The following is a 23,296-nucleotide window of genomic DNA, read 5'->3' as shown; positions in this document are numbered from 1 at the left end:
AAAGAATAGTCATATTGCAAGAAAGAAAATTGTGACTAAAGACTGAAATATGACAAAAAGTCAGTTTTCCAAAGTCATTAAAATTATTTTTGAGAATTATGTGCGATGGGCAGTAACAGGACAGTAATTATTTGTGTCTCATGTTGATACACTGTCTTGTCAGGGTAGCACAAATGCTCCTTTATACTCTGTTACTATTGTACTCCACAAAAAGCACTCTTGGGATATTCACTATTAATGGTGTCAATGCAGATTCGGCTGAAAATAAAAATACTACAGCACAGATACTTCAAAGACCAAAATGAAAACAATCAGCAACTTGACATCAACATCATGTTTATATTTTGCTGAGCACAACTTCAAATATATGGAGTGGCTTGAAACATTTTCTGAGGTTTGTCATGCAACTTTGTATTTCATTTGTTGTAACCAAAATACATTACCATCCACCTTTTGGATGAAACAAAACGTTGAACTGTTCCAATCTGTTCAAATTTAGACAAAACAAACTTCTGTTTTCCATTGCTCCTGTTTATACTATTAGTGGGTATAATTGATTAAACTTGAGTTTCCAGAAAGGGGCTGTCCAACCTTATTCTGTTATATAAAAATAATTCCACGGATGCAAGGGCCGCTTGACAACCCTCAAGCAGTAGATTGGACACCCCTACTCTGGTACTTTCCTCCTGCCCCTGCGTCAGTGGAGCTGTCAGACGTTTCAAGTTGCACGAGCTAAAAATAGACCTAACAAAATCAACTGCCTAGCTAAACCAACTGGATCGTAACCTTTTCCAGAACAAAACAACAATTTTGGATAAAATGACTCATTGAAAGGGCAAGACTAGTTTTGTAAAAGTTTTTTCATTATCTTGCATCTGAAATGAACCTTTTATGTAATTGTTTTAGAAAGATGTTAGCATGGATAAGTATGTGGCTAACATATAGTCTTGTGAGAGTTTGCAGCATTTTTCCCAGAGTTGGTGCATGGACACCAGGCGTCACCCGCGCCAACGCGTCACACCGAAAAAACTCAGATGAGTGGAAAAGTAGCATGGCGCTTCGCACGTATGACCTTGGAGGCCAAGGCGGCAGTGTGGTCACAGTCCAAACCAGCACGCACACATTCCGTGTAAGTAGCGCATTCCAAAACAATCAGTCTCCATTTTCAGTACCAAACATTTCTCTGTACAAGCAGGTAGACCTGGGAAGGCTTTCTGAGTGCAGCGAGTACTTCCGTGCTTTGTCTCAGTCCGGGATGAGGGAAGCAGCCGAGAACCTGGTCCACCTAGAACACGTGTCGTCAGCCGTCTTTCGCCACCTGCTGGAGTTTTACTTCCACGACGCATTTGAGACCCCACGAGAGGAGGAGTTAGGCTGTCATATACAGGTACTGTACACAGATATCCACAAACTGGTACTCTCTGCCATACAATTGACATGACGTTAACTTGATGATTAATGAACCAATCTATTGTGGCCGACCTAACTAACGTTCTGTGTGACGTTTGTGGAGGTATCCAGCTACCTCCTGGCTGAGGCCTTTCTCTCGCAGTGTCTGTCTGTGCTGACTGAGGAGCTGAGGCCAGAGAGGTGTCTGTCCTATCTGACTCTGGCTCGGGAGATCTGCTGCGTGGAGCTGAGAAACACCGTGTTTGCCTACCTAAGCAGGAACCTGTTGGAACTGCCTCATGTCATCAGGTATTACGACGACTAGTTTTTGAAAATGTGTCTTTTGATGGAAGTAACTCATGATCCTCTTTTGAAACCCTCCTCGTGATGTCTCAGGTGTCTGAGCGACGAGGAAAAAGAGGAGCTCATTCTACTGAGGACACAAGGGAAACCTTGTCTCTGCAGTCTTCGGAAGGAGAACCTGATGTCTTGGAAGGACCCGGAGACAGAGCGCGCCCGCTACGTTTTTGCCAAACAAAACGGAGCGTGGCAACCCACCGCTGAGTTCCCTTTCCGGGCAGACAAGTGGTGCTTCACGGTTGTGGTGCTATATAACTACTTGTACATCATAGGAGGCTACAGGACCCTTGTGAGGAGAAGGTGGGACTTCAAAATTGCCACTTTTCGGTATAATCCTTTGACTTTGGAATGGTCTACTGCTGCTCCACTTATTAAGGTAAAAAGACAAATACCCTAATATATAGTTACATTTAAAAATAAAGTGCAAATAAGTTTGGTTGGCCGTGTTTTGTTGGTCCACAGCACAGGAGGCATTTCAGCGCAGTGGCCTGCCAGGGCCGTATCTACGCATTGGGCGGCTGGTACTTGGACTCCCTGGTCACCCCGGACTCCAGCACAGCCCTGTACACAGCCGTGGAGTGTTACGATCCATGGGAGGACTCATGGAGGTCTGTACAGAAAATAAGTGACGTCACAGGCTCGGCGCAGTGTCAGTAAAAGCACTTGCCCTTTTTGGATGAAGACGTAAAAATATTGTATGCTAGAATATGCTATGCTAGGCTGTTACTATATGATAGATTGTTGCTACATACATGCTACGTACATGTATTCATATACCTGTGTTTATTTGTTATGTTTATGTCATGTTATGTTAGGTTGGCCGACACTAGACTAGGTTAGGCTACCTTATGCTATACATTCTATGCTATGCCCTAGTTTGTATAGTTTCAATATGTCTCTGTGCCTCAGGTTTGTCTCGTCACTCCCTCTCACGGATTTCCAGTTCACCGTATCTTTATCTCATGACGTGCCTCTGGCGACCAGTCTTGGACACTGCATCTATGTCCTGGGTAGCATACAGAGGACTGGAGAAAAACTGATGCTCCAGTACAACACCAGGCAAGGTATGGTTTAACAATCGCGTATGGAAAGCTGGTCCACAATTCATCTTAATGAAGCCTCAGGTATGATGGAGTGAAAAGTCATCTGCGTCTTGGAATCTGGCAGATTTGTGGTGTGAGCTGCTTCCCACTCTCACTAGAGCAGATGCAGACCTTCCAGCTCTTTACTTCCTCATGGGCGCCTCCGACAAGTTAGTGGTGATTGGAGGAAACAACTTGCACAATGTGGTCATGTGGTTTTGCACACGCACGCAGAAATGGGGACAGGTAATGCCTAACCACAGTTTGTTAAAAACTCTGCTAAGCCTGAACTGTTCATTGACAAAGAATCAGAATTCTTTGAATCGAGACTTCAGTTCCGCTGAACAAAATAAAAACAACTGGGCGAGAACAGCTTTGCACATCATATTTTCTCACTCAGCTTTATGTTGGTCTTTTTCTTTTTAAAGTCAAAGTCAAAGTCAAAGTCAGCTTTATTGTCAATTTCTCCACATGCCAAAGACACACAAAGAAACCGAAATTTCGTTCCCCCCTATCCCCTATAAAAATACAGTACAATACATTCTGTTTTTCTGAGCTTGGAACCAACTGAAGTTATCCTCTTAAGCATGCTTTGCTTCATTTGCGCAGGCGCACAGTATACAGAAAACGGCGTTGGCCGGACAGGGGGCGCTGTTGGGCTCGCAGATCGTGATGCCGAGTGTGGAGCATAACAGCGTGGTGACGATGGACTTGCAAACGCTCACTATGAAGGTCCTGACTGCTCTGCCCATCTCTATCTGCTATGAAGCCGTCTTTTACCTTCATTTTTGATGATACACTCCATATCCTATGTTAAGGTTGCCTGAATATCTGCAACAGAATTATGTCAAAAAAAGTTATGACATATAATCATATATGTAATGTGTACTAAACTCAATGGCATTGTGTAATAATTTATTACCATTTATTATTGAAAACATAAAACAATATAAATTGCTGCTTGTGGTGGAAAGTCACTATGTCAAGTGGTCCTTTGAGCATCATAAAGGTTGTAACTTGTCCGCATGTGCCTGACAAAATGTGATGTCATCCTAATTTTGCTTGCTGTATTTTTTTTTAATAGTTGTCACAGTGATTTCCTGCTAAGTCACAAGCAAAACAAACAAACCAGAGGTGAGCGGAGCCTTATTGTTTTTATTATTCATTGTATATTGTTCATAAAACAATTCTATGCAATGTTATTTAGCAATAAATACTAATAAAAAAACATTCTTTTCATATAAGGCCTCTTCAATGTCTTGATAAGTGGTCCAGGAAAGCTGTTTTTCATCCCATAACCTATCGTTTCATTTTGTAATAAGGACCTTTTCTCAAAATGTGTTTTTACAGTTTTTTCTTTCTGTATTTTCACACATTTACTTCTATGTTTATAATGGCCTTTCTCCCTTTCTTATTTGAATAAATCAATGAATGATATATATGATTGTGTGAGGCAAGTAACAGCTTTGGTGTACACGCACGCATGGGAGGTGATCGTCTCTGACTTGGTGTCCTGTTACATGCCACAGAGGGGGGAGCGAGATCAAGCGCTGTTGGACTTAAGTGGGGGAGTGCAGTTGGGAGTTTCCACCTGAGTGAAGAAGCCCTTGGAGGGCACAAAGCTGCGAGGGGACAGAGTGCTTCATTGCAAAAAGTCACCACTGCCTTTCTACTTCCTCACAGTCAAGCCAAGGTAAATTAAAACTGCTTTTCTTATGACATTGTATATATATTTATACCACATTTGTCTATTATCATAACCAGCAAGTTGAAGGTTAACTGACTATAGCTCAATCCATTATAACCATGTGTGTGTTTCCGCGGCCTGCAGCTTGAAGCGTTCTGCCATATCTGTCCGTTGAACTTTCACCCACTTGTGTGACTCTGCAGTCGCGTGACGTGGAAAAAGTCTTCACGCTGTCATCCGAGCCTGTCATGCTCTCCTGTCGACGTCAATATTATTGTTGGGCCACGTGTGCGCTTTCAGAACAGGAAATATGTGTTGCTATGCCAAGAGGACATTGGGGTCATTCAGTCATTCATGTGTGCACGTGTGTCTGTATGTGTATATATATTTGTATACATATATATATATAGTATACATATAGTGTGTGTATGTGTGTATATATATATATATATATATATATATATATATATATATATATATATATATAGAGAGAGAGAGAGAGAGAGAGAGAGAGAGAGAGAGAGAGAGAGAGATCGATAGATATTGATATGTGTATGTATTTATATTTTATATTTTTACTCGCTAAAATAGCTGTCTTATTTAGCTTCTTGAGAGGGGCTGAATATTAAAACCTCTCTAAATATGATACTGCAATCTAGCACTGCAATACTGATGGATTAATTGTATGACTGACAGTGATTAGGAGCGATGGCTGAAGCCCATCAAGCGGTGGGCTTCCAGTTCACCGTGCGTCCGGATGGCGTGGACCTTAAACTGAGCCAGGAAGTTATCACTAACATCTGCCAGGCTGGTCTGACGGCATGGAAGAAGAGAGCCATACGGTTCAAGGTGCTTCTTTTTAACATACATCTACCAGAGGTGGGAAAAGTTCTTCCCCTACTTGAGTAGAAGTATAGATACTTGTATAAGTAGTACTGATTGAAATTGTTCCACAAATGCAATGCCAGTCAGAATACCATCGTAAAGATGTGAGTATTGTACAGTGTCGACTAGTGAAGCCACATGGACCTTCCCCTTTAAAGAAATAAGATTAAGCACAGTTCTACTTGGCCACCACCGCTTAAACCCATTCATATGTATACGTACAAGTGGAAATGAAGATATGTTTTTGTTGTTCAGAATGGCGTCTTGGCTGGCCTGTATCCGGCCAGTCCGTCCAGTTGGCTGATTGTGGTTATTGTCATGATTGGTAGCTTATACACGGGCCTGGACCTCTCGCTGGGAATTATACACTCCATCCAGGAAAACATGCCGCTCAGGTTAGAAACCCTTCCCGTACTTCCAATGGACACTTGAATAGATACACCTTTCTGTTTTCTCTCTGATACAATACTATGGGTGTACCTAATAAAGTGGCCATTGAGCACCCAAATTTTTGTGTTTGAATGGCTGTGTTTATGTGAGGAAAGTGTAACTAGTGCAGTTTTGTGACTTTTGTGAGTAGAGGATATCTATCAGTGCAGACGGGCGCGGTCCTGAGCGCCGTGGTGTTCGCCAGTGCCGTGTGGCTCTTCCTCATCTACCTGCTCAGGTACACCCTCAAAGCTCTCCTCTCCTACCACGGCTGGATCTTTGAATCCCATGGAAAGATGAGCACGTCCACTCAAGTGTGGCTGGTAAGTGCAATATATCTACTTATCGCTTTGACTTTTAAAATACAGATACGGAATTGTTTGTTTGCTTCCAGAACCTGGTGAAGATGTTTTCAGGGCGCAGACCACTTCTTTACAGCTTTCAGGCATCCTTACCCCGACTACCCGTACCCAAGGTGGAAGACACGATCCGCAGGGTAGGTACTCTGAGGGAAATTGTGCAATTAATCGAAACCCCTTGTCATTTTACAAGAGCAAACTTGGTGTCCTTTGAAGCTGTGCTGTGCTGATTTCTATTCCATTGAGTTTGCTATGTGATTTCAATGTACTGGTTGGGTGGATGGGGATTGCTACTCTCTTTAAAGGGTTGTCAGAGGCTTTTTATTGTCCAGTTATGACAAGAAAGTTGTTTTGTGTGCAGTACCTGGAGTCGGTGCGTCCTCTTTTGGATGATGAGCAATATGAGGACATGAAGATTTTGGCCAATGATTTTAAAGAGTCAGAGGCTGCCCAGCTGCAAAGATACTTGATCCTCAAGTCTTGGTGGGCCTCCAATTATGTGAGTATGCTACAGTAAGATTTCACAAAAGGTGCCGTTAATATTTCTACAACTTTTGCATGTCACTCTGCCTGTAGGTAAGTGACTGGTGGGAGGAGTACATCTACCTGAGAGGCAGAGGCCCAATTATGGTCAACAGTAACTTCTACGTCATGGTAAGATTGAAGGCAGAAAAATGGAAGACTATCATCAACAGTACTACAGATGAGCTAATTTGTTTAACTCAATTTTATTATAGTGCTAACTCTAAAAAGTGTTTTGCTATTTTTTTGGTTTTAATTTTATTTCAATATATTGTATGTAGTGTTTGTTTTGTTTTACACTATGTAGTATTGTATTTTTTCTTTTGGATTATTTTATTTAGATAACTATTTTATTATTTTGTGAAAAGTTAATTATATCCCCTTATTAAATTTTCTTTTACTATATTTTATCATTTTCCAATTTGTGTTAAGTTGTATTATTTTGTTTTGTATTTAACTTTTCAAAAAAGCTATGCGTGTGTAAATTACAGTCAAACAACCAATGAAATGACAAAAAAAAAGATATATTTTGGTTATTTTTTATTTATTTTGCTGATTTATGTTTCAAAGGGTTAACTACTATTCACATTTCCTCATCGTTATTTGCTCGCAAGTCATCGCTTATTTTTTCTTTGTTACTAATGGTATTGTGTCCCCATTATTTATTTTTATTTTTTTTCTATTGTTGTGCAAAGGACCTTCTGCATGTGACGCCAACTCACCGGCAGGCAGCGCGTGCGGGCAACGTGGTGCACGCCATGCTGCAGTACAGACGCAAACTGGAGCGTGGTGAACATGCGCCGGTAATGCCCCAACGTGCTAGATACACAATGACACCATTTGACTGGAACCGCTGTAACTTTTCTTCTCTCTTTCATCACTCAGCTGAGGGCTCTGGGAACAGTTCCCATGTGCTCCGCTCAGATGGAGAGGATGTTCAACACAACTCGCATCCCAGGCATTGAAACAGGTACGTACAGTAAAATGCACTTTTGTTTCATCTTCTGTTGTTTGCTCAAATACTCATCTTTTTACTGTTTTGGTACCTAGCTGAAAGCCATGTCTAAAATAAAAGTAGTGCTTTGGCGCTATATTATTGCAGCACTCTACTATAAGTTTCTTATTGACATGAGAGATGTTATATGTGATTTTTTTTGTCAATTTGGCAGAATTTACTCAGCCACAGTAAAGACATTTATGTAACAATCATAAGAAGTGAAAACCATACCTGTTAATGAAAGTATGCATTTATTTAAATATATATTTATTTCCTTACAAACTGTGGTTTAGTGTTAGTACATATTCATATTATGTTCTTGTGAAATTTCTCAGTCAGCCTATCAATAACTTAAAATACAAGCTGTTATCTTGCAATTTGAAGATTTTGTGCAGCACCTGAGTGACAGGAAGCACGTGGTGGTGTACCACAAGGGTCGCTTCTTCCAAGTGTGGCTGTACATGGGCGGATGTCACCTCTTACCCAGTGAGCTGGAGACCCAATTTAGCAGGATCCTTAATGATACATCCGAGCCCCAGCCTGGTGAGCTCAAACTAGCCGCGTTGACTGCTGGAAACAGGTGAACATTTCCAAACGTTCATATTTGTATCGACGTGATAGAGGTCATAATACTTTAACCTCGCTAGGGTTCCGTGGGCTCAGGCTCGGATGAAATACTTCAGCCAAGGAGTGAACAAAGCGTCCTTGGACGCGGTGGAGTCGGCAGCCTTCTTTTTGGCATTGGATGACGAGTCTCAGGGTTACGACGCTGCCAGCAACTCTCTGGACCGCTATGCCAAATCTCTGCTGCACGGAAAATGCTACGACAGGTAAAAGCCTGACCATTGGAGTTTTTGGAAAAAAAAGAACAATTCCACAGTCCTAATCCCCCACAAAATTGAACACAAAGTATAACAAAATAAATATTAAAATGAAATTTACATACCATTTGGGAATTCTGAGCAACCCTTAAATTATGCGGGCAAGCCTAATAAAATGACCATCAAACATCATCCTTCTTTTCTTTTAGGTGGTTTGACAAATCTTTCACCCTCATAGCTTACCCCAATGGCAAAATGGGAATAAATGCAGAACATTCGTGGGCCGACGCACCTATCGTGGGACACATGTGGGAGGTAATTCACCCTCCCCTGAGCGCAAATCATTTTAATGTTGTCTGTTTATTCATACAAGACGTGTGTGTGTGTGTGTGTGTGTGTGTGTGTGTGCGTGTGCGTGTGCGTGTGTGTGTGTGTGTGCGCGCAGTATGTCATTGCCACGGACTGCTTCCAGCTGGGCTACACAAAGGAGGGCCACTGCAAAGGAGACGTAAACCAAGGCCTCCCTTATCCCACACGACTCCAGTGGCTCATTCCAAAGGAGGTACGTTACCACTATCACTGTGCTCTCTATTATAGCTTTCTTCGGCTACAAATCTTAAAACGGCAGTGAAAACAAAAGTACACTAGCATGTAATGTTACATCCCTTAGTCCAGCTAAAGACCTGGGCAGAGTGGGGCCAGGTCCTTCTGGAATTTGTCATAGAAAAAACGCCTAATGTGCTTGTTCTTTGTTCGTGTAGTGCCAAAATGTGATCGAGACGTCCTACCTTTCTGCTAAAAGGATAGCGGATGATGTGGACTTCTTCGCCTACGTCTTTGGTGCATTTGGCAAAGGCCTGATTAAAAAGTGCCGGACCAGCCCGGACGCTTTCATTCAGCTGGCCTTGCAGCTGGCACAGTTCAGGGTATGCAGCCTCTTATTAATAATAAGAACATTATTGAGTGAAGACAGAAAAGCATCGATCCAAAACACTTGATAATGTGTTACCAATTTCTGCCGTTTTCACATATCTCCATCAATTCATCAACATATTCACCTTAATCAGGACAATTTTTTTTTTGCATTTTTCAAATAACACCTTTCAGAATTAAGTCGGCAGCATTTCGATTTGGCTTCAGATTTTCAGCATATGTATGTATTTCTGGATTGTCTTTTTGTGCTTATGATTCTGTTCACCAGGACCAGGGGGAATTTCGCTTGACATACGAGTCTTCCATGACGCGCATGTTCAGAGACGGCCGCACGGAGACGGTGCGTTCGTGCACCTCTGAGGCTGTCGCCTTCGTAAGAGCAATGGAGGACCGACAGACAACCGTAAGTAGGACAAATCAAGAGCGAGAAAGTCCATGTTAAAGTCGTGTTATCACAAGCAGTGCATGACGATATGACATTTATTTGTGTCACAAACATTTTTAATGAAACTATTTCCAAATCAAAGTCATCAGAAAAACACTCCAATACAGTTAGAAAGTGTGTATGTATTTGTGTGTCTTTGTCTCCTTATGCCTGTGACAGAACACACAGAGGCTGGCGCTGTTTCGGAAAGCGGCCGACAAGCATCAGAACATGTACCGTCTGGCCATGACCGGTTCCGGCATCGACCGACACCTTTTCTGTCTCTACATTGTGTCCAAGTATCTGGGCTTAGATTCACCATTCCTAAAGCAGGTGAGAATGCGGCACATTCCTGCGGCGCGCTAACGTCGCTAAGTGCTGGCTTGCTTGCAGGTTCTATCGGAACCGTGGAAGTTGTCCACCAGTCAGACTCCTCAGCAGCAGCTCAACTTGGTGGACATCAATAAGTTCCCGGAATATGTCGGGGCTGGAGGCGGATTCGGCCCTGTGAGTGAAATCCTTGGCTATGGTTTATCTCGGGGATCAATAAAACATTGTGACCTTTCCACGAATAGATGACAAATTTCCCCACAGAAGAAATAAATAACACACGGGATGAAAGGAAATCAATTGTAACAAAATACAAAAGTCTTACAGTCTTTATGTTATGACTGATTCCTTCCCCACGAAATGCTATAGAAATTAAAATACTCAAGAAAACATTTCATTTCAAGCATATTGTTTCATGTAGTTTTATTGAAGTACTACAAGTGATCATTTTCTGAAGCATTACATATTGGAACAAAAATTTAAATTCATACATTCTACATATTACAAAAACAGAATGTGAGCATAATTTAATAGATGTAATTTTATAAAAATAAAAAATGAAATCATGAAATATAACTTGTGATCATGATTAATCACATCATATCCTTTTTTAATTTAGGATTAATTAAATTGATAAAAAAATATTGCCTGATAATTTTACAGGTGGCCGATGACGGTTATGGCGTGTCTTACATCATTGTTGGAGAAAACCTCATCACATTCCACATCTCCTCCAAGTTCTCAAGCCCTGACACGGTGAACATTTATCTGACCCCATGCACACTTTAACTAACAGGTTTTCTTACTAATGTTTCATTCTCGGTAGCAAGAAGCATCTTACTTTGTACTCAAGTGAAAGTATAAATATTTGTGTAAGAAAAGACTGGTAAAAAACTAGACGTACTGAACGATTACTAAATACAGTAACATAACTACAGACTAATCTTTTTCTTTAATCTAAGATAAAACAATGGCGCTATACTTTGGGCAGTGCAAGGACAAGTTTCAGTAATACCGTGGCAAGATGACCTCTGCACGGTATTACTGAAACTTGTCCTTGCACTGCCCAAAGTAGTGCCATTGTTTTATCTTAGATTTGCCTGTCCTGTTGCCACACCAGTCCTCCCAATTCTGTTAATTCCTCATCTGTGGCACCTCATGTGATCCATGCAGAACTCACACAGGTTCGGTCAACATATCAGCAAAGCCATGATGGACATCCAAACGCTTTTCCATCCCATAAACAAGACGATGACAGACGAGTCTAGGATGCAGCTCAACAACGGCAAGAAGCACATGTAGCAGACCTGTGTATGTGTGCATACTGTAAGTGTGCAGACTGTATTTAAGTGTGCGTGTGTGTCTGTGTGTGTGTCTATGCAACAGCTGATGCAGTTGCGATGATGTCATACACACGCGCACACAATCATCATCATGAATGCTCCTGTAAGTTATTGCTCTGTATATTGCGCCTTTGTGAATTGAAACCTTGTAAATAAAGCATCCACACTGATTTCATATTTACTTTCCTGTTTTGAATACGCTTTTTTCAAGTGGCGGTAGATCAAAATATTAGAAACCCTCAGAATGACAAAGATTTCTACATGGAAATGGAAACAAGAGTTTATTTAAATAAGAAATTACACATAGTAGTTTAAATTCAAATTTTATTAAAATAAGTTTTAAAACATAGTTTTTCAAATGCAAATGTGCTAAAAGGTTAACAGAACTCAACTTGGCCAGTGATTCTTTTTACCGTTAGAGGGAGCATTCATGTACATATCACACTGGGAATCTCTACATCATTCAATACTTGTTGATACTGACGTGATGTGACACCATGTCAATTTCAACAAGACATCACTGATGTCATCATGATGCGTGGAGGGAAGAATCCGTTCGGGAACACAACAAATCATAGTATTTGAGTATTTATTCTGGTGGGGGTCAATACAAAAAGTCAACTGAATTAAAAAAAAAAACATTCTAACAGTTCCTTTCAAGGCATCATTACAGCAAAGAACTTCATAACTGTACATAAGTGGACAAACAAAACCAACCAAAGAACAAGACACGGACCTTCTTTTTGGATGAAAGAAAGTTCTGACAAGCCAGGATCCGTGACTAATCATCCATCAGCAGTGTGGATCTGTTGTCTTCTCTCACCTTCAGAATACAGAAAAAAAGCCACACAAAAGGCAAACGAATGACCAATTATTACATTTGGAGTCCATGGGGATTGTAATGCCACTTTAAGCCACTGGGTGAAACTGTTTGTCACATAAAACACCAGCCAGTAGTCAAACGAGTGGACACTCTTAACAGGTTTCTGTAGTTGCTTGTTTGAAAACAAAATCATCGTCAGATGCAGCAGGAGGAAGATCATGATGATGATGAGGGGCCCTTTGGGGGGGTTAGGACGTAGCACCGGGCGTTGGGTTGACGCTCTGTGTGGCTGCCTGCGGCGCCACCTCGATGATCCGCGGCTTGTCGATGATGCGCGCTGTGCGGTTGCCCTTCTCTACGATGCCGATGATCCACGCCTGGTGCCCCTCGCCGTACTTGGGTGACTTGATCTCAGCGCAGAAACGTGCCGCCTGCTCACGTGGCAGACAGATGAGCAGCCCCCCTGCAATTCCATAAAATTAAATAACATGAATTACATTTTATGATCATTGTATTTCGCTGGAATCGATGCTTTTACCTAACGTTAATGTTGCAGATCAAATTGACCCATAAAGTGAAAAGAAATCAAATGCTCTTGTCTAACTTTTAAGAACATTGTTTACAAAAATACAGAAAAAATTCCATTTGAATCTCAAATTTGTATTTTTTAAAATTCAACATGACAGTAGTCTTAAACTGATACTGTTAAATAATTGCAATTGCAAAAAGTAATAAGGCCAGCAGGAGACATTTAACCTCAAATTTGAAGACCAGAATTGCATACCTGACGTCTCTGGGCAGGTGCCGTGCATGAGACCGAACATGTTGCCACACGCCTTGGACACGGCGGCCATCTTGGCGAGCACGGGAAGGTTGTGGATAACAAAGGACACTTCGCTCCGCTGTTGCTTGGCCAGCGTCTGGGCGTGGCCCAGAATGCCGAAGCCCGTGATGTCGGTGGCGGCATGTGCGTTGAACGTGTGCATGAGGCTGGCAGCTGGCAAATAGATAGATGGAAGTATGGATTGTAGGATCATGGACAACTGGATGATAGCCGAGATGAAACTCAATTTCTTACCTGTCCTATTGAGGCGAGCCATGTTCATCATTGCTTCGTGGTAGGCCAGCTCGACGTCTTCCTGCGTAACTACCAACTTGATCTTATTCCACTTCTCGGGCTGTAAGAGAGAACGATGCAGACCACGGGTGTTCAGTACCTTCATTTGAGAAAGACCCGCTTGTAAATTTGTTCAAACGTACGATATCGAGCCACTGGTGCACCGCCACGGCCACTTGCGTCCCCAGCGGCTTTGTGAGCACCAGCACGTCTCCTGGCACTGCATTGTCTGGCCTGCAGGTCATCACATAACATGTTCATCACCACACCAAATTTAAGCAAATTTCATGTGAAATAACTCACATAATGAATTCATTGGGCTGGCACACGGTGGTAGCGACGCCCCCCAAGACCACCCAGGGATTGAGCACTGTCTGTCCACCCGTCACAGATGTGCCTGCCTCCTCCGCTGCATCTTTGAAGCCCTGCATGATGAGCGGCATGACTTTGTCCCTCTCCTGTAATAAAGAGGACATACAGATAAGAAACAAAGTCATCAGTGTGCCAGGACGCAGGCTCTCACCTTCTCTGACATTTTGTTGCTGACGCCCAGCAGCATCAACATGTTGTCGCATTCCGTCACCCCCATGGCGTACAGGTCGCTGAGAACATTTGCACATGCCACGCGGCCCTTGGGGAAAAAAAGTACACATGTCAAAATTATGTTTAAGTAATATTTTTCAGATATGCATTTTTGTCGCACAATACTTCTTGGCAACTGATTAAGGCCCAAACGTTTACATTTAAAGCCCATATAGATAAAAGTAAATTTAAGCAGAAAAATTCGATTGTTATTCTATTATGTCCTCTGGTCATGTTTGGAAATGTGGGCTCAATGAGCTTTTGAAATTGAATTGAAACATTTGGCAGATTCATACCATCATGTAGGGATCGTCCACTATAGGGTAGATGTAATCTGTCGTCTGAACAAGTGAAAGGCCTCCATGTCGTAGCGGGATGACGCAGGTGTCCATGCCGATGCCTGAAAAACAGATGTTTATTCATGGTACACTTTGACTAATTATTAACTATCAGTTGTTTTTTGTTTCTTTAAAAGTTCTGAGTGTTATCGTTACCTAATCGAGGCATGACTGCACCCAGGAACTGTTCATCTTCCTGGTAGTGGTTCTCTTGTAGGTTCTCTAAAAGCTTCTGTAAAACCTCTTGGGGTACCTGTGACAAACCGACATCTTTATAAGCTGCCGTTCTTAGATAGTAAGGACTTGCACGTGCAGTTATTTCAAATGTGACACTTGAGGCATGCTCTAACCTTGCAACCCGTTCCCTTGAGCTCTGCGAAGCGTGTGAGCCGGAAGTTCTTGTCCAGCTCGTAGCTCTCGGGATTAAAGGACTCTCTCACCGACATGTCTGAAGATAGTCAGGGCCACCTCACACAAAATAAAATTGAGAACCAGGAAGCTGACATTTTAAAAACACCAATAATTTTCTCAATGGCAGTAGTGATTTGGACCCACAAGAGCCAATGTAAACACTACCAAATAAATACAGTATAATGATGTTATTCATTCAATTAGGGGAATTAAATAGAGTACGAAATCATCCCAACTGTGAGACAAATAAAGCTTGGAGCTCAAGGCAGGTATCAGATACCTGGTATCGGTACTCCCCCAACCCTAATTTGTTTCATTATAAGTTTGAAGCAGGGGTCCTTGCAAACAGTCCATGCCGCGGCAAAAGTAGTCAAGCCGTAATGGATTCAACTCCCTTATCCCAAAAATATACTTTATTGACATCGCAGTACCTCAAGATGTGTACTTTGTTACTTCCAACCACTGGGTCAGCCAGTGAGAAGAGGCGTTGCATGGGGAGTCAACGCATGCCATGAGGGGAAAACTTCAAGCACGACAGCATCAGCACATTACCAGATGACAAAAAGAAAATGAAACTACCGCAATTGAACACACTCGCCAGGTGAGGTTTAGGAGGCCACCAATGACCCGAAGTGGGGAACGTTGAATAAGCAAAACGCTTCCAAGTTTCAACCGTAAATCACCAACGAGGTTAGCTATTTGTTCGAGTGACCGTTCCCCTTTTTTTATTAAAATCAGAATGTATGCTTTACATGATAAGAAACGCGTTAAGTGTATTCCAATCATTTTGACGTGTTTGGCGTACAATTTGATTGGCGCGCTAGCTCCAGTTAGCTGCCGACCCGTGCATGAAGTGATGTGCGCATTGTGTGCACAAGGTGTTGCTACACTGTATTCGACTAGGAGATGCAAACATACACACAATGGAATGATATAATAAGTTGTTGTTTGAAATACGCAGCGTAGGTGGAGGGGCAAGGACCACGCGTGCAGCGTACGAAATAAAAAGTTTAAAAGTTGCCATTAGAGCGCCGAACGAAAATGTCGGCTGTGGAAAAAATTAACCCTTTGCTATCCAACGCCATGCGACGTGCGCCACATCAATGTGCTCCCCGTACAATCGGTGCCCGTTGTGCAACGCCGGTAACGCAGTCGCGCGCTGCAGGAGTTTACAACGGTGGCTTTTGCAATTTGAGTGCCAAAGCTGAGTTATATTCGCTTCACATTTCCCCTTTAATTGAAGCGTCCAGTTGATCCTTACCAGCTTCAAGTCAGCGCCAGATCCCGACACAAGAGCGGGGACGGCTGCGGCTCGCGGCGGGCCTTCAATGAGCCGCCCTCGGCCACTGCCTGACAGTAAATGGCAAATATTTGTTCATTTTAGAGTTTCCTCGTGGAAAATGTGTTTGTGATTATTCGCATGAAAGTCATTTATCCTAATTAAAAAACATTATAACAGTGATTAATTGTCTAGGAGGAAATATTTGTTGTGAAATAAAATTAGGAAATGATCGCGATCGCCATGGGTCCTTTGTCAACACTGGGGCTGCTTCAACATCCCCTTTAACAAGTCACCGAGTCTGGCAATCGAATCTCTACCATGGAGTGTACCTTTAATTTGATGTTTTCCCTCCAAATTAACCCTCAGCCTTTCACCTCCAGATGGAAGACTTTCGATCATAATTAGTCAAAACACAAATTCAAATAAATATTCTAATTTCCCCACGTTCTTATTTGGTTAAATAAGCAAATTACAAAAAATAAAACATAAATGTCATGGTTCAGCTTCATTGACAATTAAAGGTGCATGGTGAAATGAAGTACATTTCATTGTAGACACAAAGTCAATGTCACCAGTTGCAATATACTGTCATGAATACGACAAATCGATTTGAGTCACCTCAAAATCTAAAAATTTGATAGTCAAAGTGAACTACACCATATTTTCTTTTTTTTTTTTAAGATGAATGCATCACTATATACTGTGAATCACGGCCACTCGTACAGGTCATTCAAAAAAGACACAAACACTGAGCTTTGACTTTTATAAAATGGTAATGAAATTCAAAAAGGTAGTTCATGTACACATTACTGTAAAATTACATTTATTACATGTAACTTTGGGCCGGTCTAGTCGTGTCCATCAGTGTCCCATGCATTCTTGTTGCTGTGGTGTTGTTGCACCAAAAAAAAGAAAAGCAAGCATTTATTACTGAAATGGAATTTTATATTGAGTTGTACATTTATCGCCAATCAATCTATTTAAGGCTTCTGCAGTAGCGGTGGGGAGAAAATCATGAAGAAGAAAAGAAGAAGAAGAAAAAAAAACAGCTATTAGACAGGATAGTGACTTTTCAATGGCACTAACTTTATTGATCAACATAACGATAAACAACAAAAGTACTGTTATGCACCTCTTTTCAGCCTCCACATGGCAAGTTTGATTTGATTCGGAAGGATCTGGATTCAGTCTCGTGGGCCTGGTAGCTACTCTGTGCTCACTGCAGTATTTCTCTGTAATATATTATTATAAACAATATTAATTTGAACACATATTCATGATTCAAACATCCTTAATTTCCAAAAGACATCACTTCATTAACTGGACAACAGTTTATGCTACTTAATTTGCTTGAAACAATTTTCCATGGATTTTGATTTTAAAAAGTACAGGCTACATGGTTAATATGACACGCATATTTATACGCCTACTTGATTGTGTTCTATTTTAAATCTGAAGAATCGCCTCCGAGTTCTATGCTTTTATTTTGAAATATTCTCGTGAGTAGCTGAACATACTCTTAAACTGAAATCTCACCGTTTTACTTCCTGTCTTGAAAGCTCTGTTAATGTAGGCACTTGATGATCGTTTTCTAGTAGGATACGTTTGTTTTAGGAATAAAATAAACATCGACTACTGTTATATAGCCGGGATGGATATTCTCAAAGCAGAGATCGCGAGGAAGAGGAAACTCATCGAGGAAAAACAACTCGTTGACGTGAGTGTGTTGGCTAGTTAGCCCCCTTTGCTAATGCTAACTTGTTATTTTAAGGAACGTTCTAGATTCTAGAATCTAGAAGCACTTCTCTTTTACGTGTTATACAGTATATATGCCTCACGAGCGATAGACCCTTAATCCTCAGGCTAGCTTTATTTACAAAACTGAAATTATCATTATCAGCAAATGTTGTCCGAAGCGTTAAAGTTGTGCAAACTGGACGAAAATGGCAAAAAAAATGGTGCCCATCCTGTACCGTAAATTTTACGTTTAACATTTGAATGTACAATTTTAAGTTATGTAAGTATATATACGTGTAATATGTACTTGTATTTTCACTATACGGTATGTTTATATATTGTGTGTGTGTGGGGATCTGATTCAGCCTGATTATTTCTGTGTGCACAATACTGATGTTTTAGACCAGATTGTGTTCGTATGAACCTCGTATTACTCAGTCGTGTGTTCATGTGTACCTCATAAAGTGTCCCATTTACTATGTTGCCCCTGCAGCAGAAGTAAATCATAAAACCCCCCACCCCCTTTTTTTTGTTCCTAGGACTCCAAAAGATTCTTCAAAAGAGGAGATCTTGCTCGCAAGGAGGAGGAGGACTACTTCCAAAGATGCGGCTATAAGGTGGATTCTGGTTCATATTCAAACACACAAACAGATCTCACATCTCTTCAGTATTTTGTCACCGTTCAGACGCATGTGCACACACACACGCACACTCTTTCTTTCTCGCACACCTGCAAGGTGGTTCAGGTGTGCATTTAGTGTCTGCATTTGTCCTCACTATGCTGTTTCTCCTCAACTTGCCACCTGCATTTGTAGGTTCAGAGAGAGACTCCTGACAGCCAGGTATGGGTAACTGATACGATAGGATGCATGGTTAAAAGACTTTGAGTTTACTTTTCTTTTTTGTAATGCACATTGTCATACTGCTTCTACTTCCTTGATACCTTTTGATACCTGCAATGATTTTGATTCAGTTCTCCATGGTGATATGTAATTTCATCTGCTCCTTGTACTGGACTTTGTTTCATTGAATTATTAAAAGTTAACAAGGAACAGAAGCCACACTGCCAAATCAGAACACATCTTTAATGTGCTTGTCCGCATGGAGACTGATTTGAAATTGGACGTGTTTGTTCTATAATTACTTTTTGGTTTTTTTTTACTTTGATTGCTGTTCTATTATTTGGAACATTTTTATTTGCTCTCCATGTTTGATTTGTTTTTAATAGTGGGAGAGAAATTATGATCATGTTTACTCTTGTGATTACAGATTTTTCTTTTAACAATAAAAACATTTTCATTTGTTTTTTTTTGGGGGGGGGTCAAACCACCATTTTTCATGGAAAATGTATGTTGGCGGTTGATCGTTTTTTGTATGATGTTAAGAAGTGTGTGCTTATATTTGACCACATGAGTGTCTCCGATGAAAAATTGTGGGCCCCGCCATCATTTAAATCTCTCATCTTTGCTCTACCATATTATTTTGGTTAAACCTGTTAAGAACATCCTCAAATGATCAGTTCTGCATGAGTCAATGAAAGCATGTTGGAGTTCACCACTTTATTTTTGAAGAAGTAACCGCTTGCAGCCAATTAGAGAATACATCACACTTTTCTTTTCTTTGGAGTTTCAGGAATATATGCATGGAAATCTGTGCTGTCATCCTCATTGAATTCTGAGATCCAAAAGTTGTTGCTGCCTCAAATTTCACTCATTGAATCTGCATTTCATCTGAGATTCAAATACTAAACTCTGTGTATTCATTTTTCTGTTGAAGATCGATAAAAAAGAAGAGAATGAAACATCCACCTCTGCTAATCCCGTGTTGGAGTTGGAACTAACGGAAGAGAAGCTGCCCATGACGCTGTCAAGGCAGGAGGTGAGTTCAGCTGGGTCCATTTCACTTTAATTCATCACAGAGAAAAAAGAGCACGTTTCCTTACTAGTGATCCTCAATGTGTGGACTTTTATAAGCTATGTTGAAAGATGTAGTCGTTGAACCTGGAAGATGTGCTCAGCATGTCAAATGAAGTAGATGTTGAGCCTAAAATCGTTGGTTCCCAGCAAGACACTCATGATTACACAAATGTGTCTTTTGTATCAATGTGACTAGGTCATCCGACGGCTGAGGGAACGAGGCGAGCCAATCCGACTGTTCGGAGAGTCCGACTACGATGCTTTCCAGAGACTCCGTAAGATTGAGATTCTGACTCCAGAAGTGAACAAGGTATAGCTCTACGCACCATTAGGTGGAATACAAAACCAATAACGCAGTGATACTTTTAAGTTACCAGTGAGCCAATTTGGGACTTTTTCAGTTATGAGCGATCACTTGGTTTATTTTGTTTTGTGTTGCAAGCCGAAATTTAGGCTATGAGTGAGCTTCACATATGCGGCCACTCAAGTCGAATTAAAACCACGGTAAACTGTCTGACCAGTACTCCACACTGCACTTGACAGTCAGAGCTCAGCTGCAACACAGAGAGCACAAGCTGTGTTTATCACATGTTGTTCATGTTATTAACATCAACTTCCTGTGTGGCGTAGGGTTATAGAAATGACCTGAAGGCGGCCATGGACAAGATTGACCAGCAGTACCTAAACGAAATTGTTGGTGGGACAGAGCCGGGAGAACAGGACACGCAGCATGACCTCAAAGTGCATGAAGAGAACACCACTATTGAAGAACTGGAGGTACTCACACATCCTAGAAAATTAGACATGAAATGGGGGGGCTAGCTAAAAACTGCTAACCTTCAAAGCAAGGCTGTTTCTTAGTTCAAGAGTCTCATTTGTGTGTACCCGCTACTTATACTCAGAACTCCACACTGGATGTTGTCCGATGCATATTTATCATTTATACAGGCTCTCGGTAAAACTCTGGGAAGAGGGGATGACGACGGGGACCAGGAGGTCATCGACAAGTTCTTGCGCGTAAGACAACCGGCGCCAATTGTTGCCACGAGGCTCTCTGCCAGTTGACTTGATTGTCATTTCTGTTCCCATTCCAGTTCCTTCTTGGCGTGTGGGCCAAAGATCTGAACAGTCGCGAGGACTATGTGAAGCGCAGCGTTCAGGGAAAGCTGGCCAGTGCCACCCACTCGCAGACAGAGTCGTACCTCAAACCTCTCTTTAGGAAGCTCAGGAAGAAGGTAGCGTGTTGTGGCTCTTTGCTTGGTGTATGCTGACAGTCATGTGTCGACATCTACTGTTGACTTGTGTCATTTATATTTCATACATATACTTACAATTGAGTAAATGCACATAAATATCCATTACTTCCGATGAAAAAAGAATTCCATTATTTTGCAGCCCCACACTAATGTACTCAGCTTTCACAGCCAACTTAATTTTTCTCTGTCATGTCAGGGTTTACCAGCTGACATCAAGGAGTCCATCACTGACATCATCAAATTCATGCTGGAGAGAGAGTATGTCAAGGCAAACGACGCGTATCTCCAGATGGCCATTGGAAACGCCCCCTGGCCCATTGGTGTGACCATGGTGGGCATCCACGCCCGTACGGGCAGAGAGAAGATCTTCTCCAAGCACGTGGCTCATGTCCTCAACGATGAAACGCAGAGGAAGTATATTCAGGTGTGCAAACGGTGACTCGACTAACTGCTTATCTTGGTTATCCGTGTCGGGTTTACAAACGGCCAAACTGAATCATCAGTCAATAACATCCATTGAGACATCCACCCATACATTGGTGGTGGGTGAACTGGAGAGGCAGAGTACCACCTGAACTGGCTGAGAGCCAATCACAGGGCACAGACAATTACTCGTATTCTCACTTGAGGACAATTTTGAGTCCTCATTGAACCTTGCACATGTGCACACATTTCCATTTCATTCACTACTTGCCAAATGACACAATTTTCTTCCTCCTGCGCAGGGACTAAAGAGGCTGATGACCATCTGCCAAAAACACTTCACGACGGTTCCATCCAAGTGTGTGGAATACAACGCGCTTTAATGCCACGCCGCAACTGAACATTCAAGCAGATGGATTGTGTCAAAATGGCAAGTTGTTGCAAAAGTCACTCTTTGATGGAGATGACACCAATCCCCCTCAGACTCGTCACGACGCTCATTGGTTTGCTCACCATCTCATTTTTCTCAGTCGATAATAACCTGTTGGTCTTTTGAGCACATGCGTAATCATGGATACTCACAGAATTTTGTTCTTTCAGGAAACATTTGTGATTTAGCATTTAGTGTGAGCCACTGTGCTGTCTAAAGCGGAAGATCCTTTCGTGTAAGTTTTATTACACCCACCCACCCCTGCCAAATCAGGTGTGTGCATCTTTTGTTACGCTTGCTGTTTTCAGTATACTCTGGAGAATTTAGTAGGAAATCACACCAAAACAGCTGCACTATTTTCCAACCGCATGCTGTAAAAGAAGCAGATTTCTATTTATACATGGCGTGTTCATCACATGTTCTAGGCAACCCCAAATAATCCAAAATCCCTCTAAATTAGTCTGTAATCAGTTATATCTGATATTGATTTTGTTTTTCCAAATATTAAAAGAGCACTTTCAAAAGCTAAATTTTTTTATACATAAATAAATTCCTACTAAATTCTCAGTTTATCTGAAATTACTGTCACCCCTTTTATGTTATTTTTAAAACATTAAAGAAATGGTTTCAGAAACTCTAGTTTGTCATATTTTCTACTCATTCGAGGGGGTTTTCTTTAATCTCTACCTTAATTTGGGGAGCTTTTTTAAAAAAGATTCTCACAGCAGCAGGCTCTTACCTTTTTTGTTTTTGTTAGATTGTTAGGAAAATTCAAATTATGTATTATGTTGTACTTCTTTAAGTATTTTTTAACCTATTAAATTCACGAAGAGTTCAGTTGTTGCTTTTTTCCAGGGAAATTCCAAATTATGTAATTTATTTTCCATGACCTTCAGCTCTTTTATTTTCCAAGTATAACCAAGTTATGCCATTCGTTATTCTATTATTCATTTTTTCTTTTGCACAGAGTCTTACTAAAGGGTTTTGAAATTAGGTTCTTATCTGATTTCTCTGTGGCCTCATCATTAAATTGTTTTTTTATGTTAGGTTAGGACTTTTGTTGCTAACATTTTTTTCCAGATAAAAGATCTCCTTTGCAAATGTTTGAAAACATTATTTTATAACCATGTTTCAAAAGAGTCTGTCGTCATAATCCCTTGTATAGATGTATTATGCCAGAATGCAGATGGCCGCGCTCCAGAATCTTGATGAGATAGTAGAGTCCGACGTCACTCACTCTCCGACCTTATTACACCGTGTGTGTAACCATGGTGATTTGGTGTTCCTGATGTTCCCAGTCGTCTGGTCTGCTGTGCGTGCGCGTCACTACGGCTCCGGCTTCGCCTGCTTCGCACGTCATTACTTCGCCAGGCTGAGCCAGGTTAGGTTGACAGGCAAATTGCCGGTGTCGGATTCTCCT

The 23,296-nt window shown here is 41.4% G+C and overlaps 4 protein-coding genes across 13 annotated transcripts; 3 read left to right on the top strand and 1 right to left on the bottom strand.

The window, feature by feature from the left end:
• The first annotated feature begins 28 nt into the window (after positions 1-28).
• On the top strand, positions 29-4,506 carry LOC148396221 (kelch repeat and BTB domain-containing protein 11). Of its 6 annotated transcripts, XM_088379711.1 has the most exons (10): positions 29-1,129; positions 1,196-1,387; positions 1,514-1,698; positions 1,786-2,125; positions 2,212-2,357; positions 2,659-2,813; positions 2,917-3,077; positions 3,441-3,563; positions 3,916-3,965; positions 4,361-4,506. In XM_088379711.1, exons 1-9 carry the CDS (start codon positions 881-883, stop codon positions 3,925-3,927), a joined length of 1,563 nt encoding a protein of 520 aa, XP_088235837.1. In that variant the 5' UTR covers positions 29-880; the 3' UTR covers positions 3,928-3,965; positions 4,361-4,506. The 6 variants fall into 6 exon arrangements, 5 of the variants coding, with proteins under 5 accessions (XP_088235837.1, XP_088235838.1, XP_088235836.1 ...); XR_015859209.1 differs by lacking the exons at positions 3,916-3,965; positions 4,361-4,506 and having other exon boundaries at positions 2,951-3,077; XM_088379712.1 differs by lacking the exons at positions 3,916-3,965; positions 4,361-4,506 and having other exon boundaries at positions 1,786-2,049; positions 2,217-2,357; positions 3,441-3,910.
• cpt1b (carnitine palmitoyltransferase 1B (muscle)) lies at positions 4,374-11,736 on the top strand. 2 transcript variants are annotated; one of them, XM_088379707.1, is made up of 19 exons: positions 4,374-4,524; positions 5,215-5,367; positions 5,659-5,798; positions 5,984-6,155; positions 6,227-6,328; positions 6,553-6,690; positions 6,768-6,845; positions 7,409-7,516; positions 7,599-7,683; positions 8,095-8,290; positions 8,358-8,540; positions 8,741-8,846; positions 8,977-9,093; positions 9,293-9,457; positions 9,733-9,867; positions 10,069-10,221; positions 10,282-10,395; positions 10,882-10,974; positions 11,392-11,736. In XM_088379707.1, exons 2-19 carry the CDS (start codon positions 5,227-5,229, stop codon positions 11,518-11,520), a joined length of 2,355 nt encoding a protein of 784 aa, XP_088235833.1. In that variant the 5' UTR covers positions 4,374-4,524; positions 5,215-5,226; the 3' UTR covers positions 11,521-11,736. The 2 variants fall into 2 exon arrangements, with proteins under 2 accessions (XP_088235833.1, XP_088235834.1); XM_088379708.1 differs by lacking the exons at positions 4,374-4,524; positions 5,215-5,367 and having other exon boundaries at positions 5,662-5,798; positions 6,003-6,155.
• A 132-nt stretch (positions 11,737-11,868) lies between these two features.
• Positions 11,869-16,340, bottom strand: sephs1 (selenophosphate synthetase 1). Of its 3 annotated transcripts, XM_088379721.1 has the most exons (10): positions 16,094-16,310; positions 14,772-14,889; positions 14,578-14,674; positions 14,380-14,483; positions 14,025-14,132; positions 13,805-13,959; positions 13,645-13,735; positions 13,463-13,562; positions 13,169-13,381; positions 11,869-12,847 (listed from the first exon to the last, which is right to left on the bottom strand). In XM_088379721.1, the coding sequence occupies exons 2-10, from the start codon at positions 14,865-14,867 to the stop codon at positions 12,633-12,635; spliced, it is 1,179 nt and encodes a 392-aa protein (XP_088235847.1). In that variant the 5' UTR covers positions 14,868-14,889; positions 16,094-16,310; the 3' UTR covers positions 11,869-12,632. The 3 variants fall into 3 exon arrangements, with proteins under 3 accessions (XP_088235847.1, XP_088235843.1, XP_088235844.1); XM_088379717.1 differs by having other exon boundaries at positions 13,169-13,562; positions 16,094-16,340; XM_088379718.1 differs by lacking the exon at positions 16,094-16,310 and adding an exon at positions 15,264-16,087 and having other exon boundaries at positions 13,169-13,562.
• A 1,297-nt stretch (positions 16,341-17,637) lies between these two features.
• On the top strand, positions 17,638-22,510 carry prpf18 (PRP18 pre-mRNA processing factor 18 homolog (yeast)). 2 transcript variants are annotated; one of them, XM_088377512.1, is made up of 10 exons: positions 17,638-17,831; positions 18,391-18,468; positions 18,667-18,693; positions 19,628-19,729; positions 19,964-20,077; positions 20,398-20,544; positions 20,716-20,784; positions 20,862-21,002; positions 21,220-21,447; positions 21,749-22,510. In XM_088377512.1, the coding sequence occupies exons 1-10, from the start codon at positions 17,766-17,768 to the stop codon at positions 21,827-21,829; spliced, it is 1,053 nt and encodes a 350-aa protein (XP_088233638.1). In that variant the 5' UTR covers positions 17,638-17,765; the 3' UTR covers positions 21,830-22,510. The 2 variants fall into 2 exon arrangements, with proteins under 2 accessions (XP_088233638.1, XP_088233639.1); XM_088377513.1 differs by lacking the exon at positions 18,667-18,693 and having other exon boundaries at positions 17,639-17,831.
• Positions 22,511-23,296: the final 786 nt, after the last annotated feature.

This window comes from Syngnathus floridae, chromosome 6, assembly GCF_059516105.1.
Source record: "Syngnathus floridae isolate MCC-2025c chromosome 6, RoL_Sflo_1.0, whole genome shotgun sequence".
Taxonomy (NCBI): Eukaryota; Metazoa; Chordata; class Actinopteri; order Syngnathiformes; family Syngnathidae; genus Syngnathus; species Syngnathus floridae.
Note: the sequence above shows the minus strand (reverse complement) of the source record. Positions and strands in the feature narration are given on the sequence as shown.

Excerpts from the sequence above, each read along its gene's own strand:
- sephs1 (XM_088379717.1), bottom strand. The coding sequence starts at position 14,867 with ATGTCGGTGAGAGAGTCCTTTAATCCCGAGAGCTACGAGCTGGACAAG. Across the intron at positions 13,563-13,644 it reads TGCACCAGTGGCTCGATATC|CCCGAGAAGTGGAATAAGAT; the intron begins GTACGTTTGAAC and ends TCTCTCTTACAG. Across the intron at positions 12,848-13,168 it reads CACCTGCCCAGAGACGTCAG|GGGGGCTGCTCATCTGTCTG; the intron begins GTATGCAATTCT and ends ATGGAATTGCAG.
- LOC148396221 (XM_088379709.1), top strand. The coding sequence starts at position 881 with ATGAACCTTTTATGTAATTGTTTTAGAAAGATGTTAGCATGGATAAGT. Across the intron at positions 1,130-1,195 it reads CCAGCACGCACACATTCCGT|GTAGACCTGGGAAGGCTTTC; the intron begins GTAAGTAGCGCA and ends CTGTACAAGCAG. Across the intron at positions 2,358-2,658 it reads CCATGGGAGGACTCATGGAG|GTTTGTCTCGTCACTCCCTC; the intron begins GTCTGTACAGAA and ends TCTGTGCCTCAG.
- cpt1b (XM_088379707.1), top strand. The coding sequence starts at position 5,227 with ATGGCTGAAGCCCATCAAGCGGTGGGCTTCCAGTTCACCGTGCGTCCG. Across the intron at positions 8,847-8,976 it reads TCGTGGGACACATGTGGGAG|TATGTCATTGCCACGGACTG; the intron begins GTAATTCACCCT and ends GTGTGCGCGCAG. Across the intron at positions 10,222-10,281 it reads ATTCACCATTCCTAAAGCAG|GTTCTATCGGAACCGTGGAA; the intron begins GTGAGAATGCGG and ends GCTTGCTTGCAG.
- prpf18 (XM_088377512.1), top strand. The coding sequence starts at position 17,766 with ATGGATATTCTCAAAGCAGAGATCGCGAGGAAGAGGAAACTCATCGAG. Across the intron at positions 18,694-19,627 it reads GAGAGACTCCTGACAGCCAG|ATCGATAAAAAAGAAGAGAA; the intron begins GTATGGGTAACT and ends TTTCTGTTGAAG. Across the intron at positions 20,785-20,861 it reads TCATCGACAAGTTCTTGCGC|TTCCTTCTTGGCGTGTGGGC; the intron begins GTAAGACAACCG and ends TTCCCATTCCAG.